General features: G+C 32.2%; 4 protein-coding genes and 1 non-coding gene across 6 annotated transcripts; 3 read left to right on the top strand and 2 right to left on the bottom strand.

Moving 5' to 3' along the window:
* Nucleotides 1–779: 779 nt before the first annotated feature.
* Nucleotides 780–1,616, bottom strand: LOC17876107. The gene has a single exon (XM_006281590.2). It carries the CDS (start codon nucleotides 1,562–1,564, stop codon nucleotides 788–790), a length of 777 nt encoding a protein of 258 aa, XP_006281652.1. The 5' UTR covers nucleotides 1,565–1,616; the 3' UTR covers nucleotides 780–787.
* A 3,548-nt stretch (nucleotides 1,617–5,164) lies between these two features.
* LOC17875223 (DNA repair protein RAD5B) lies at nucleotides 5,165–10,737 on the top strand. Of its 2 annotated transcripts, none has more exons than XM_023777720.1 (18): nucleotides 5,165–6,419; nucleotides 6,620–6,753; nucleotides 6,839–6,974; nucleotides 7,074–7,127; nucleotides 7,215–7,364; nucleotides 7,446–7,597; nucleotides 7,682–7,766; nucleotides 7,876–8,094; nucleotides 8,190–8,333; nucleotides 8,425–8,577; nucleotides 8,662–8,729; nucleotides 8,825–8,947; nucleotides 9,043–9,142; nucleotides 9,270–9,382; nucleotides 9,458–10,028; nucleotides 10,120–10,191; nucleotides 10,275–10,373; nucleotides 10,479–10,737. In XM_023777720.1, the coding sequence occupies exons 1-18, from the start codon at nucleotides 5,238–5,240 to the stop codon at nucleotides 10,599–10,601; spliced, it is 3,678 nt and encodes a 1,225-aa protein (XP_023633488.1). In that variant the 5' UTR covers nucleotides 5,165–5,237; the 3' UTR covers nucleotides 10,602–10,737. The 2 variants fall into 2 exon arrangements, with proteins under 2 accessions (XP_023633488.1, XP_023633489.1); XM_023777721.1 differs by having other exon boundaries at nucleotides 10,452–10,526.
* A 715-nt stretch (nucleotides 10,738–11,452) lies between these two features.
* Nucleotides 11,453–11,523, bottom strand: TRNAG-GCC. Its single transcript has one exon. It is a non-coding gene; the product is annotated as a tRNA-Gly (tRNA).
* A 1,535-nt stretch (nucleotides 11,524–13,058) lies between these two features.
* LOC17875489 (zinc finger protein JAGGED) lies at nucleotides 13,059–13,781 on the top strand. Its single transcript, XM_006281955.2, has one exon. It carries the CDS (start codon nucleotides 13,184–13,186, stop codon nucleotides 13,595–13,597), a length of 414 nt encoding a protein of 137 aa, XP_006282017.1. The 5' UTR covers nucleotides 13,059–13,183; the 3' UTR covers nucleotides 13,598–13,781.
* Nucleotides 13,782–14,978: 1,197 nt separating this feature from the next.
* On the top strand, nucleotides 14,979–15,546 carry LOC17875188 (glu S.griseus protease inhibitor). The gene is made up of 2 exons (XM_006281342.2): nucleotides 14,979–14,997; nucleotides 15,253–15,546. The coding sequence occupies exons 1-2, from the start codon at nucleotides 14,979–14,981 to the stop codon at nucleotides 15,462–15,464; spliced, it is 231 nt and encodes a 76-aa protein (XP_006281404.1). The 3' UTR covers nucleotides 15,465–15,546.
* Nucleotides 15,547–16,493: the final 947 nt, after the last annotated feature.

The raw sequence follows: 16,493 nt of genomic DNA, 5'->3' as shown, positions 1-16,493 counted from the left end.
AAAAAAAAAATGGTTAATGTTAGATAAAATAAGTAAGATATTTCAGTTATTTATGTTATATTAGATATTTTAGTTATTTTAAACTAAAATTAAATTACAATTGTGATATTTGATAATAAGAATACATAAAATCTAAATGACCCCCCTAATTGGCTTGTTTGAGCTAATCTATATAAGTTTGGTGTTGACAAAAAAAAAAAAAAAAAAAATCTAAATATAACTTATTTTTTGTACATATATTTCGTGTACCTATTCGGTTTTGGTTTGGGTTTAGTTTGGATTCAGTTTTTTAGGTTTAGAAGTTTATAATCCGTTTGGATATTTTATAATGTTCGGAGCGGATTCGATTCGGATATTTTGGATTAGGTTTGGTTTGAATTTGAGTATTTTGCCCAACCTTAAACTACTAGGTTAAATGGTTAATATGTTCGGTTTGAATTTTAACATAATTACCGAAACCGTACCACATAATATACGAAAATATAAGAAAATATCTTCATAGTTTTTTTTTATTATTATCTTTTTTTTTATCTTCAGAGATTGTAACTGGAAATATTATCGAAACCAGCTTAATTTTATTTTATATATAGTTTTTAATATTGCAACTTCACCAAAATACACACAAATAAACAAGAAGCAAACAAGAAAAGAGTATACAGTATATATAAATATTGTTTCTTTAATTCCAGAAACCATGCATAAAGAAAGAAACAATCACACATAAATATATATATATATATATATATATATATATATATATATATATATATATTTATCCCTTTCTTGATCACCAATAGTATCTGCGTTTTGGGTCATCCCAAAGATCAAGCGCAGCATTCCTTGCATCATTCTCAATACGTGCCTCTAGCTGCATAGCTGCCATCTCGTCTCGTGCCTTCATCGCTGACTTCATCCTTGAAGCTGGAGAACTCGCTTCTTCTTCTTCTTCTTCTTCGTCTTCATCTTGATCTACTTCTTCTTCTCCATTTGATTCTTGATCTTCGTATGCCGCACATGAATGAACATGTGTTCCATAGTCACACTCCTTACAGTAATACATCCATAGATCTTCTGAAATAGTTTCTTCACAAACACTACAAGTAAAGATCGTGTCTTCACGACCTTTACACGGTGTGCAATAAAGAAGAGTGAGTGGATGTTCATGATCTTCACGGTCTATAGTTTCAGGGATAAAGGCACATTCCACATGAAGATTGTAGTTGCAGTTTGAGCAATGGTAAGTGAATCCAGATCCGTATTGGTCACAACCATTACACGTGTAGATAGACCGATCATCTGGTGGGGAATGAAGCAAGGTCAGAGGGTGGTCTTTATGAGACTTGTGACGTGTCTCACAAGGAAGGTCGAAACATGACTTGTGCAAGAAGTAATCGCATTCTGACTTTATACACTTGAAAGCTTGACCTATCAGCTCGAGCTCGCAGCCAGAACATGCGGTCTCATCCTCTTCTTTGGCTTTAAAGACACGCAATGGATGGTTATGACTCGGATGCCTCACGGATTGGCGATTAACCGGTTTGGCCTTTGGTTTTCTTGAAGACATATGAAACGTTCTTGATTTGTGTTTGGTTTTGGTTGATTTGTGGGAGAAGGTTGTGGAGCTATATATATATCAAGAACTATATAATTCTTTGTTTAGTTTTATAGAATATTAACCAAGTTGTTGTATCATGCTGTTTTGTTAACTTATAATGTTTGACATATATGTAAGAGACATTTGACATTTGACATTCAAAGCTAAGAAGATAAAACTATACTTGTAGACGCGCTTTGGTTTCTAATATTCTAAGACAAAGATGACTTTGTAACAACAAAGATTCTAATAAACATCTGATTTCTATTAACAACTTGGGCATAGATATATGTAGAGTGGATAGGATTTAATCAGTCAATATCCCTCTAAGTCAATGCTAACTATCTTGTCATTCTTGTGCAACTTTCATTTAATTAGATTAACATAATTTGAAGTACTAATAGAAGAAATATTTTTGTATAAATCATTGGATCCCCCAAGAAATTATTAGATTGTGGGCTTCCAACTTAAAACTAATTGGCAATAAGTGGAAAGACTCATATCTTATATATACCATTTAAGATCCTACTCAACTTCAAATGCGGGATATTGTTATCCCTAATACGCCCCCTCGAGATGATGAATCTTTTCGCCATAAATCTTGGTATGTTTGGGCATAGAACAAAGTAGAGAGCTAAGAAAGTTCAATTAGGTCTTAAGTTGGTTTATCGTAATAATCAATTTCGGTTCGAGTCGTTATATGTAAATTTTGTTTTTCTTCTTCTATTTTTGGTGTTATATATTTTTGTTTAGTTAAAATCATAATTTTATCAAAGAATTCTAAACATAAAATAAATGGGTATAATATATAAAGAGAATTTTTGAGAAATACCCCTTTTGGTGTACCCCTTTTTAAAAATACCTCTCTTTTCTATCTATTTTCAAAAATACCATTTTTCAAATATGAAAAATTATAAACTTTTATATGGTTGCTAAGGTACATCAAGATCATCTTTACTACTGGGTAACTAAATTCAAATATTTATAAGGTTTTAAAAGGTTCTAAACGGCATTTATAAGGTTTTATAAGGTTTTATAAGGTTTTTAAAAGGTTTACAAAGTTTTTATAAGGTTTTTAAATGATTTTTAAAAGGTTTTAAAAGGTACTTATGAAATATATATTTATAAATTTACACACATAGAGATAATTTGTGTCTATAAATATAAGCTTACACATATTTTTGATAAATTTCAACTTTTATAGTGACTTTTTGATAAAATTAGAAAGAGGGTATTTTTAAAAAGTGTTATTGGAAAATGGGTATTTTTGAAATTCCCCCATATATAAATATAAAGATATATTGTGTTATTTAAGAGTTTTAAAAATATATGTGTTATTAAAATTAATAATATAGTGAGAGTAAAAATGCACATTATTTTACTCTCATGTTAATATTAGTCTTTTTTTGCTATAATAAGACTTAGAAAAAGTTTAGCTTTATTATTATTTATTTTTATTCTGATAATATATATATATATATATATCTAACCATCTTCTACTTCCATGAATCATGAAAACTTGATATCAAACTAATACGAGAAGTTGAAGCAATTAATTTCTAGTTTAACGATTACCAACCAGAAAATAATATATTTGGTAAAAAGGAAAATTAAGATCTTTAGTTTTGTGTAGAGGAAAGCCTAAGAAAGTACAATAAGTTTATTAGTTTCATTTTTGGTGGTGCTAGTTGCTATTAAGTATGTTTTTCTAACTCGTAATTTAAACTTACATTGTTTACATTGATGTTGTAGTCTAATAACCCATTAGTAAATGGCAATAAAAATGCAAAATGTTGCCTTTCGAATTATTTTTTCATAGTAGTGTATACATCTTCTATATCAGTCATGTAAGCGTAGCTGTTTACTTTGTAATAGTGGATATGTAAATGATGATAAAATTGTAATCAAAAGCATTTATTAATAATTGATAATTTTGAAATGTCTAAGAGATATATAATATAACTTCCTCGAGATCTTTGCATTACCTCTTCACAACTTCATCACCGCGGTGGGAACAATGACTATCCACTCCTGCTTTTGAGAGTTTTGAGAAATCAAAAGCTATTTTCATGTTGGGATGCATTTTCTGGACAAAATTCCACATTGTTGATGATTTGTTGTAAATACAATGTTTTGCAAAGGTCAATGTTAAAAGTGCATGCACTGGTCTCACTATTAGGATTACCCAACATATCAATTGCACGACTTAATAAACAAAAACTTACCAATTTTTCATTCATTTAATATGTCTATTTTAACATTTTTGAAGTACTTTTTGTAATAAAATCTATTTTGGCTTATAACTTTTTATTTTGTAATATTTGCATAGTTAACCCTTTGCCATTTGAATAAATAACAAAACTTATAAGTAAATTTTGTAATTAAATTATAAGCAAATCGCAAAATTGGAAACAAAAATTTATTATATCAAGAAAATTTCCTAAAATCTCTCTCTAATAAATCGAATCTTTCTCCAATATATTTATATAATCTTATTTTCTTTTAATATATTATTACGTAAAACATATGTATAGTAAAAATACAAATTTTTTCCGCATAATTTGCATTTAAATTTTTTTAAACGGACGTATATCACTCAATTAATAAAGAAAATGTATATACAACATCTACATAAAGGTAGAAAATTTTAGATAATAGTTCAAAACTATTGTAAAGAGGACTAATATCCTCTCAGGTACAAATGAGTTTGAAGTTTGATTTCTTAGGCATCCAAATTAAAAATTTTATTCGATTTCGTCCGAATCTTTATTTAAGAAAATTAAAAAAATAGAAGTTTTAAAATATTATAAATTTCATATTTTTTGAAAAACGTTTAAAATATTCAAACTTTAAAAAGCTTCAAATACTAGAATATTTTATTTAAGCTTTATAGAATATTAATACTTAAACTCTACAAAAACTTAAAGTATTATTAATATCTTAACTCTACAAAAATGAAAATATAATGATATTGTACACAAATATGACTGAACGGGTTTGCGTTTACATAAATATGACTCAAAGAAGATAAATAGAGTTTTGCATTTTAAACTTTTGTAAGAGATTGAATGTGTAAGTGAACTTATACTTGATGTACTGTATTTTACTTTCAGTTTAGAAAAAGAAAAAAAACTTATACATAACTACATATTACGAGTTAACCTGTAAAAACTACAAACCAAAATTGATTATTATAATAAATCGAACTTTCAAAGAGTATCTCCAAAAGGGAGATTGAAGAGGAGTTCATATGATTAAAGTAATTTAATTTATATTTAAAACAAAGAAAAAGGTAAAGAGCGGTTCATAAATAAGGGGTTTAACATGGCATTAATAATGTATAGAATTAAATTATGTTCTGCAAGGGAATTAAATATCCCAAAATATACCGTAATTTGATAAATTAAAGTAATTAACGGCGATATTTTTACAGTAAATTTTGCCTCCAAAAAAATTCACCCCGCCACTTCCTTTAATTACCCAAAACCAACTCGCTACAGTTCGCGCCAAAATCGGAATCCCAAAAGACCCAATTCCTATTTTAAAACCCTAAACCTCCATCACCACCACCACTCACCACCACCACTCTCTTTCACCATTTTCGCCACCTTCTCTCTACACTCTCTTCTCGCTTTCTTCCCAAATGGCAATCGTTGATGACGTGGAGATGCGGATAACAGAATCACAAGCTGTTTCGAGTAGTTCCGATGATTGTAAAACCACTCCAGATTTGGTCGACGGATCCTCTCTTGTCGTCAGAACAACCACCGGTGTCCGAATATCAGCTCCATCGGCTGAGACAAGCATTGCCGAGACTGTTTCTGGTTCAAAGTCTGAACCTTTCGGTGTTGTGGTGACTTTACCGGGGAAAGACGAGGTAAGTGGTGATGGTAAAGAGACTGTAGAGTCTGATTCATTTAGGGCGGCGGATTTAGATAATAGGGTTAGTGATAAAGAAGAAGAAGAGATGATTGTTGAGTTTATAGAAAAGTCTGTGGTGGAAATTGTTTCGAGTGCTTTAGGTGATGATTGTGATGTGAAGGTAGAGGTAGTGGAATCTGAAGTGTGTGTTGTTAAGAGAGAAGAAGAAGAAGGAGAAGAGATGATCGTTGATTCGAAAGCGGAAGCTGTGGCTGAGACGGTTTCGAGAGGTTCTGATTATGAGTTTGTTAGTGTCGTGGTTAAGGAAGAGCCTGATTTAGGTACAAGGTTGGAAGAAGAGGTGATTGGAGTAATACAAGGTGAGAAAAGTGAGATTAATGGGTTGTTGCAGGAAGATGAGAAAGAGAATGATCTCTTTTCGTCTGGTGATTCGGATGGTTCTTCAGCCAAAAGAAGGAAAATGGAGATGGAACCATCTGTTCCATTTGGTCTCAGAAGCTGTATCCTGGCGCCGACGCCCCTTCGAGTTGTGAAACCGGAGAAGTTGGATATCCCTGAAGTTATTGATCTGGAATCGGAGAATCTGAATAGTGCAGTTAAACAAGAGATGAGTTTTGCTCCTGTGAAGGTGGAACCTGTTGAGGAAATGAAGGTGGAAGCTGTGAAGTTGAGTTTGCAAGTGAAAGACATGAAATTTAGTGGTGAGAAGAAATCGGTGTATGTCAAGAAGGAACCGGTTGAAGCAAGAAAGGTGAACGTGGAAGACGGGGATTTTCCAGTGGAGAAAGATTGGTATTTGGTTGGGAGGTCACTTGTTACGGCTACTTCTACAAGCAAAGGAAGGAAATTAGAAGACAACGAGATTGTGAATTTCACATTTTCCTCTGTTCTCAATTGGAAAATCCCAAATATTGTTCGTTTCTCTACCAAAAGATGTGGAGAGGTAAGCCGTATACTATTTTACTTTCATTTGTCCATTAGTGTTCTTGATAGTTAGCAACTGTTTGATGCTCAGCAAAATTTGTGTTTCTGTTTCTTAAGAAATTGACATCTTTTATGTTGTAAAATGCTGAAATTTTTTCATGACAAATCAGTTGAAGGGATTATTAATTGATTGCATTTCTTGGCCTATATAACCTTTAGATTGGTAGGCTTCCGATGGAGTGGTCTAATTGGGCTGTGTGCCTTTTGAGATCTGGTGAGGTCAAAATGCTTGGAAGATGTGTAGCGGCACCAACGATGCTTACAATGATGCAAGAAATTATGTTATATGTCAGGTAGTTATTGTTTTTGTTTGTGTTAGTTGATTGTCATGCTTGACTGATAGTTTTGTTGGAAACTTACATGGCTTTTGGATTGCAGTTTTTACATTCACAGCTCGATATTCACTGATGTAAGCAAATCCACTTGGCGGATTGGTTCTTCCCCAAATGTTGATTCTACGCTTCATCCTCTTCTCCAGCTTTTTAAACACTTGACAATTAAACCTTATCAAAAGGTCTATACCACATTTCTATGTTTCAATACCTTTGTGAGCCTACTAGAATCATGTTTCCAGTCCATTACTTTTCTGTTTCTCATTTATTTCTTCAAACAGGCGGAGTTTACTCCTGAGGAACTTAACTCTCGTAAGCGTTCACTGAATTTGGAGGTATGTATGTAGCGTAATTATGCCGTTATGAATTTTAAGTTCTTTGTTCGTTTGGTGGAACACTAAGCTATGCATTTCATTGGTCAGGATGACTTTGATGAAAGAGCAGCATTGTTGGCGATAGGGAAAAGAAGAAAAGGTTGTTTACAGTCTCTGGAGCAGAACAAAGATGAAGAAGATGCTCCTGAGTCATTTACGAATCGGATTGTTGGCGATGCAGATATATATAACCTAGAGGTGTGAAAGATTCACCAGAATTTTTTTTTTGTCCTCTTGAAAACAATAATATTAATATCATTTTCTCTTTCCATCGTTTAGGAAATGGAAGCTCCAAGTACACTCACGTGTAACCTGAGACCGTACCAGAAACAAGCTCTCTACTGGATGTCAGAATCTGAAAAAGGAATTGATGTTGAAAAGGCAGCTGAAACTCTACATCCTTGCTGGGAGGCTTATCGAATATGTGACGAGTATGTCCTATCTCAAATATTTAAAATGAACTGCGAAACATATATGTTATCTGATCTAATATAATTTGTATGCATTTTATTCAGGAGGGCGCCTTCGATATATGTGAACATCTTCAGTGGTGAAGCAACAATCCAGTTTCCAACAGCAACACAGATGGCAAGAGGCGGAGTATGTTTCTTGATCACTCTGAATCTTCATCCTAACACATGTATTCCTCTCTTGTGGCAAATATTCTACACTTGTGGATTTGGTTAAAATTTGAACATTTTGTCTGCAGATATTGGCAGATGCCATGGGACTTGGAAAAACTGTGATGACAATAGCACTAATACTTGCGCGACCAGGCCGAGGCAACCCAGAAAATGTAGATGACATGGCAGCAGATGTTAATGCAGATACTCGCAAGAGTAAGGAGAGTCATACCGCAATAATATCTGTGAAGGCAAAAGGAGGCACTCTTATTATTTGTCCCATGGCATTGTTAAGCCAATGGAAGGTGACTGCTTTAATTGCTGTTTCTTCTTAATCCTTTGATAGTTTAAAGAGTTGATAGTTTTTAAAAAAGTCTCATGGAGTTTCACTTTATTTCAGGACGAGCTTGAGACTCATTCAAAGCCTGACACCGTGTCTGTATTAGTTTACTATGGAGGGGACAGGACACATGATGCGAAAGAAATAGCGTGTCATGACGTGGTCTTGACAACTTATGGTGTCTTAACCTCGGCTTACAAGCAGGTTAGAATAGTATTCTGTGCCAGTTTTTTTGTTCCAAAGCGTCTTTTCCCTGTTTAGTTGAACTTAAAATTCTGAGATTCATGACATGCAGGATAGGGTGAACAGTATCTTCCACAGGATTGATTGGTACAGGATTGTTCTTGATGAAGCTCACACAATCAAATCTTGGAAAACTCAAGCTGCTAAAGCTACATTTGAGCTGTCCTCACATTGCAGATGGTGTCTCACTGGGACTCCCTTACAAGTAAGATATACAAGGAATTAATAATTAGATACTATGAGCTCATACTCTTTTGGCACTAGCTAACTCAATACCTCTTCAATGCAGAACAAACTCGAAGATCTTTACAGTCTTCTATGCTTCCTGCATGTCGAACCATGGTGCAATTGGGCTTGGTATGACGAGATGTCACATAAACCATGTAATTCGTTGCTATATATTGCTTATAGATTTAACTTAACCATTCATGTATGTGTGTGTGTCTTTATAGGTGGAGTAAGTTGATTCAGAAGCCTTATGAAAATGGTGATCCACGAGGACTGAAGTTGATCAAGGCAATTCTGAGGCCATTAATGCTGAGAAGAACAAAGGAAACAAAGGACAAAGAAGGAAGGTAGATGTTTTTACTCTGTTTCAATCTTCTCTTTTTGTCTGTTCTTTGCTTGTCTTATGCTTAACGTCCCTCCTCTTTTTTCTGCAAACTTTCAGTCTAATCCTTGAACTTCCTCCAACCGATGTCCAAGTCATTGAATGTGAACAATCTGAAGCAGAACGGGACTTCTATACCGCTCTTTTCAAGAGATCCAAAGTAAGTGTTATAGTTCAAGGCTTTAAGCACAATAAAGTCTGTCAGAAGCTTAAACAATACTCTAATCTGTTTTAAAGATTTATGATGTCTTGTTAAATGTATATCATTCTCCTTTGTTTGGAAATAGGTCCAATTTGACCAGTTTGTGGCACAAGGAAAAGTTCTGCACAACTATGCAAACATCCTCGAGCTCCTCCTCCGTCTACGCCAATGTTGTAACCACCCTTTTCTAGTTATGAGGTACAAAGCAAAAATACATTCAATAGACTCTTTTTATTTCTGTAATGGATTCTAATACTTGAAGATAATTTACAGCCGAGCAGATTCACAACAGTACGCTGACTTAGATAGCCTTGGAAGGAGGTTTCTTGATAACAACTCTGACTCTGTTTCCCAAAACGCTCCTTCTCGGGCATATATCGAAGGAGTAATCCAAGATTTGCGCGATGGAAATAGCCAAGAGTGTCCAATCTGTCTGGAGTCTGCAGATGATCCCATTCTCACACCTTGTGCACATAGAATGTGCCGAGAATGTCTCCTTTCTAGCTGGCGGTCTTCGTCTTGTGGTCAATGCCCAATTTGCAGGACAATCCTGAAAAAAACCGAGCTGATCTCATGCCCGACGGATAGTATATTCCGTGTTGATGTGGTAAAAAACTGGAAGGAGTCTTCGAAGGTTACAGAGCTTCTCGAGTGCTTAGAGAAAATCAAGAAATCTGGTTCAGGCGAGAAGAGTATTGTCTTTAGCCAGTGGACTTCATTTTTGGATCTTTTGGAGATTCCACTGCGAAGAAAAGGATTCGAGTTTCTTAGATTCGATGGGAAGCTAGCTCAGAAGGGAAGAGAAAAGGTTTTGAAAGAGTTCAATGAAACCAAACAGAAAACAGTAAGTGATTGGATAATTTTCTAACTAACATTTAAACTATTGTCTAAATCGGACAGAGAGCTTAACATATTATGCTTCTGTGATGTATCAGATTCTGCTTATGTCTCTGAAAGCTGGAGGAGTTGGTTTGAATCTAACTGCAGCTTCAAGTGTCTTCTTAATGGTACCATCTCTCTTCAAGCTTTGTTTTGAAATCTTCTTGATATGATGAACTGATCTTTTGGTTATATTTCTTGAAACTCTTAGGATCCATGGTGGAATCCAGCGGTGGAAGAGCAAGCAATCATGAGAATTCATCGAATCGGGCAGAAACGAACAGTTTGCGTCAGAAGATTCATTGTCAAGGTAACAACAACCATATAAACTGAAATGTTTTCAAGTCTCTAAGCACCGTAAGAAGTATCTCTTATACAAGTAAAATAGTGGTTTATGTTGGATGATTGTGTATAGGGTACAGTGGAGGAACGGATGCAGCAAGTTCAAGCGAGGAAGCAGCGGATGATCGCAGGAGCTTTGACCGATGAAGAAGTCCGATCTGCTAGACTTGAGGAGCTCAAAATGTTGTTCCGATGACTTGAGAGACGTATTAGTCATTATTAGTTGTCTTTTTGTTTATGTAAATAATGATACAAGTTATTTATCTTATCTCTGGTAATGAGTTATTATTAGTTCTTAAACACGACTTATGTGATTGAAACTGTCTCTTTTAGCAATTGTTTCAGCAGCACAAGACGAAACAAAACACCAAAACTCTTGAATCGTTTCATAAACCTGAGACATTCGGGTTTTCGGGTCGGTTCAGGTAGGACCAATTCGGGTTTGGGTTATATGGGTTTAGGAAAATATACCATAATGAGTAATTTTAGATTTTCAGTTCGGTTTTGGTTTGGGTATTTTTGGGTTCGGGTTACAAATTTTAGAACCTGTTTACTATCCAAACAATCGGGTATCCAAAAAAATCTTTAAAAATTGGATAAATTTAAATAATTTTTGCTAAATTTTGACATATGTAATAAATAACTTTTGAATATTTTGGGTATTTAGGTATAAATTTAATTGATATATTTAAAATTATAATTATGGTTTTGGATAATTATATGATATTAATGTTAAATATTGTTAATATTTTATATATTTGTATATTGTTTGGGTTTTATGGGTATTCGTTCAGGTAACGAGTATTACCTTGATCCTAACCCGAACCAACATGTGTAACAATATAAAATCCAATAGCATTATTTAGGCATACCCGTACCCTACTCGAACCTGTTTTTTTTGGATCGGGTTCTGGGTTGGGTATTTGGGTTCGGTTTTTATGACCAGCCCTATACAGAGTAGTAGTTTTTGCAGATTCAGAATTTTGTTTAAGCATTCTCTATATTAAGAAAATCCAAAAAACAAAACAACTAAAGCTTTAACAAAATTGCACCAGCCGGGTATCGAACCTGAGACTGTTCCGTGGCAGGGTACTATCTTACCACTGGACCACTGGTGCAATGAGCAACATAAGGTTTATAATATAAAGATCGAGACCAGATTAGTTGTGTGCATAACGTAATCAACCAATGATGTGGCAGTAATTAAACGAATCAAAGTACTCGAGTTGCTATCAAATGACACCTTTGGTTTTGCAGAGCTGTCCATTAAAAAATAAATATTTTTTATGATTATAAAAAAAAATTAGTGTATTTCTTTGGCACGTAAACTATAGTTTAGTATTTTATTTTGCTTTACATATCACTAAAAGAAAAGGATAAAAACATGGAAATAAATACAACTCTAAACTTCAGTACATCGAGTCTATATAGAGTTAAGTTATGTAATATTTCATTATTGTTCTAGAATGTTTATATCTTAAATATACTTTTAAAATAAATAACAATGCGTTTTTTGATCATTTGAATATGATAATCCGTTTCATGAATAAATTTGTGTCTTTTTCGTAAAAATTGATCGCAGAGCATTTTTTAATCAAATTTCTTCTAATATCCACAAATTTTTTTAGGATTTAAAATTTTACTTCCAATTCCTATGAAATTTCTTTTTTTTGTATAAGAATAGTAAGAAAATGGTAGAAAAAATTGTGAAATATTTTACAGGATTTCACCATGTTTGATGTTTCTTTGTAGTGTATATATATTTCGTATAGTAGAAAAAGCATGCAGGATCAGTGGAGAGAGTTTAAACTATTAAAGTTTGGTTATGTGCCGAACAAATTGCGACAAAACGATGGGCTATTACAAGACAAACACAAAAGGAATGTTTAGAAATAAAACAAAACACGATTGATTTTAAACCACTCCCTTTGCCTTTTAATTGTCATCATTTCTTGTAATTTTGTGGACTAATTGAAGAGTTTAGTTGAGGTTTATTTGGATTTCAGTTTATTGGATTACTGCGAAGATTGACTTAATTCATTTTTTATGTGATTTCTAATCAAATCTTTCGTTATGCCTCTTTCACATTTTTTTATTTTCTTGTTTTGAATACGAGTATTGTACACTACAAGAAAATATATCGATTTCCGACCAAAATAATAGTTGGAAATTTTTTAACGTAAAGCAAAACTACGAGAACGAGAGAAGAAAGCAAACATTAGTTTCTTAACCTAAAAGAAAAAAAAAATGATTTCATTATACTTGTGTGATATGTAAATCACATGTCATAAAATTAGATTTTGTATTATAGATTAAGTAGACTTAGCGGAGGTAGCATATTTAAATGATGATACAATTAAACTTAATGGTATGATATACCTTTGCTTCTTTCGAGTTAGCTATATATATACTTGCTATTATTGGCAAGTGAATAATTAATCATAAGCTACATTATAATCTAGCTACTAAATAATACATTAGAACAAAAACAAAATCCACAATACACGGTGATAATTTCTTAAACATATCGATAAAAATATATACCATGAAACAAAATGCCAAATAATGTCTTCCAAACATATAAACACACAACAACAAAAGTATGATTAGTTAAAATATATCTAATCATATATCATAAAAACCCATCCTTATATGCACCCTATACATTTGACTACTACTTATTTCATCTTTCATCTTCTCTCTCAAAGTCAGTCCTATTTTTAGGGTTTCTTCAAAAATATCTCTCGATATATAGGTGGAAGTAACATATATATAAATATGGAGTGTGAGAGATCATCGTCGTCCACATCATCCGACACCGGAGCCGTTCGGCACCGTCATACGTCGTCGTCCTCCACCGTGACTAGACGAATGTACGAGTGCACTTTTTGCAAAAGAGGTTTCACGAACGCACAAGCTTTAGGTGGTCACATGAACATCCATCGACGTGACCGTCTCAACAAAGCCAAGGTGCAAAACGATGCTGACGTGGCACTCTCACAAGCTCGTAGATGTTTCCACGTGGCGTCTGATCGTGGCGGCTACGAGCAAGTAGACTCCGTCGTGATGAGGACGACGACCACCACCTCGAACTACATCCAACACTTGAGAATCGGCTCTATGGCTACAAGGAGAGAACATGTCGTGGTTGAAGGAGATGAGATCGATTTGGAGCTGCGACTTGGCTTATGATTATCAAGTTTTATATACTTATAGATGTGTATTACGTTTTTGGTGTATACTATATGGTTTTCGAGGTTGATGTATGTAAATCTAGGAAAGCATATATGAGGCGTTTATTATGTTAAGGGTCGTAAGATATTTTTGGGTGGTTATTTTATTGTTTGCATGTTTTGTGATCATTCTATATATGAGATATATATATACACATCTTTAATCTTATATCAGATTAGTGTTAGATCTTTAATCTTATATCATATTAGTTTTATTATAAGGTTTTCTCACAAAATTATACATTTAGATCTACCCTATATTATTTAAATGGTATTTTTCAGTTCAACGATTGAGATAGTAGTAATATGAGGAGTAAATATATACTATCACTACAAAAAAAAATCATTTTGTATCACTTAAATTATATCACAAAAGTAAGTGATAGTATTTTAAATTATTTGTTTGTAAATGAAGCAACTTAGCATATCAATTATATTAGTTGATGTTATAATTAACTAATTTAACATCAATTAAATAAAACTGATTTAATTGTTATTAGTTTATACCACTTTAAGAAAATTGATATAAAATATAAATTTACATCGCTTAGATAATTGATCTATTTGTTATTTTTTTATAAGATCACTTTTTAAAATGATACAAAATTTGTATCAACAAAAATTGATGTTAAAAAAAGTAACTAATATAAAATAGAAAATAAGAAAGGTAACTTAAATTGATCTAAAAAAAGAAATGTAATTTAATTTATTTTTTATCGAGAAGTAGATCTAACTATATATTTTTCCCTAACCTCCTAATCCTTTATCGGATCTATATATCTTGAGAAGCATATCACCATCTCTTTATATTTCTTCTTTCGTTGTGGCATGTCTTTACTTAGTTCTCTGTATTCTTTTGTCTCAATAGATGGCGAAGGAGCTTGGTGGTAAGGATAAAGAAGTTTTCGTAGATGACTAGTTATTGACGTGGAAGATGCCAACAAAGCTATTGAGTTGAACCATTCACTGTCCAAATCTTACCTAGTTTTAGTCAATTTTCATAAATGATTTATGAAAATCTATATTGAGAATTATTCATTGTCCAAACTAGAGTCAATTTTCATAAATGATTTTAATAATTGATTTGGACAATGAATGATTCAACTCAATTGCTTTGTCATCTATGAGAAAAGTATTAAGTACGTTGGGTCAAAAACGTACAAATATCTCTTTTTTCTAAATGTTTTTTATGTACACATATCCTAAAGAAAGTGGATAGCCACCACAAAGTTCTCTATAAATAGTCATTTGGGTTCTCTTACAAACTTCATAAAATCATAACCTCAATCCCAAAGAAGAAGAGAGAATCAAAAAAAAAAAAAAAAAAAAGAGAAGAGAAAATGTCGGATATATGCGAAGGTAGTATATATATTATATATGTTCAAGATAGGGTTTCAATTTTATAAAGTACTATAGACTTATTTTGAATTATGTTTATTTTGACATAATTCCTAAACTTTCTATAACGTACATCAAATATATGTTTTGTTAAAAAAGTTGCACATAATTTACAAATACTTTAAGACAATTACATAGGTATAATAATCAATCACAAATTATCATAATTTAGTAACAAAAATATCATTATGTGACAATGTGTATATGCATGTATAGATACTGCAGGTGAAGGGATGAAGAGCTCATGGCCTGAATTGGTTGGGAGAAGAGGAGAAGAAGCAAAAGAGATCATCGATAGAGAGAACACAAAAGTGACGGCTAAGATCATTTCTGAAAATGCAATTGTCTTGGCTGTTTTCGTTTGCGATAGGGTTTATGTTCGTGTCAATGACAATGGCATTGTCACACAAACCCCTTCCGTTGGTTAATCTAATTATATACTAGAGGATGGCCCGTGCTTTCGCACGGATGATATTTTTTAAACTAAAGATATAATTGGATTTGTATTAATATTTGGTATTCAATAGTATAGGATAAACATAATAATCTTGTATATTTTAATTTTAATTCTATAAAGTTAAATTGCGTGTTGATTTGTATATTTTAACTGTATAGAAAGTAAATAATATATACAATAGTAATTAGGTCTGATTTTAATATAAGTACGTATATATTATATTTTCCTTAAAACCGTTAAATTGATCAATCACGGACATTACCTCAACGGTGTATAAGAAAATGCAATCTTTTAATATAATTTACAAAAATTGTATATCGGTTGAAAGATAACATAAGTGATATATAACAATTTCATAAATTTGGATAATCTATTTATGAATACCTTATGAATAAAATTTAACTATTGGCAAAAGTATATGATAAACTAATCTGCTAAAATGTTAACAAAAAAGGAAAATATGATAAATATTGTAATTGTAAACAATTTTAATATAAAATTTAATCTTTAATCTACTTGAAATAAGGTAAATTAAATGTTTTAAGTTTGATAATGTACGAAATATTTAAATTTAGAAATATTAATGAAAAACATAAAAAAACTGAGATTTTTCACCTAAACTATTTCCTTAATTGAAAATTATAATACCTATTAAAACTTTTAGATATTCGAAAATAAGATTTAATTCCAATACCCGATTAAGACACCTTTTTTAAGAGATGACCAGAATATCTTTCAAAGTAATGCTATTTTAATATTTTAAAATTTAGTTTAAATTAATTAAATGTTCACCAAAATTAAATTTATTATCATTTTTATCTAAAATCGGTTAGTAAAAGAGGTAATATTAGTTGAAATTTATTTCCTTCCTTTTTCGTTTCTGAAAATGATTTTTTCTTATAAGTTTTTAAAGAAAAAATGTTATCAATCAAATTTTTTATTTCATAAAATGTATCTTATTTTTATTCATGGTTAAAAAATATATTAGTTACATAAGATC

The sequence above is a fragment of the Capsella rubella genome, unplaced genomic scaffold (genome assembly GCF_000375325.1).
Source record: "Capsella rubella cultivar Monte Gargano unplaced genomic scaffold, Caprub1_0 scaffold_8, whole genome shotgun sequence".
NCBI classification, from domain to species: Eukaryota; Viridiplantae; Streptophyta; class Magnoliopsida; order Brassicales; family Brassicaceae; genus Capsella; species Capsella rubella.
This window is presented reverse-complemented; position numbering and strand designations above follow the sequence as displayed.

Bases quoted from the DNA above. Each gene is read 5' to 3' on its own strand.
- LOC17876107 (XM_006281590.2), bottom strand. From the start codon at position 1,564: ATGTCTTCAAGAAAACCAAAGGCCAAACCGGTTAATCGCCAATCCGTG.
- LOC17875223 (XM_023777720.1), top strand. From the start codon at position 5,238: ATGGCAATCGTTGATGACGTGGAGATGCGGATAACAGAATCACAAGCT. The intron at 7,128-7,214 runs GTATGTATGTAG...TTCATTGGTCAG, and splicing joins AGCGTTCACTGAATTTGGAG to GATGACTTTGATGAAAGAGC. The intron at 9,383-9,457 runs GTACAAAGCAAA...GATAATTTACAG, and splicing joins CACCCTTTTCTAGTTATGAG to CCGAGCAGATTCACAACAGT.
- LOC17875489 (XM_006281955.2), top strand. From the start codon at position 13,184: ATGGAGTGTGAGAGATCATCGTCGTCCACATCATCCGACACCGGAGCC.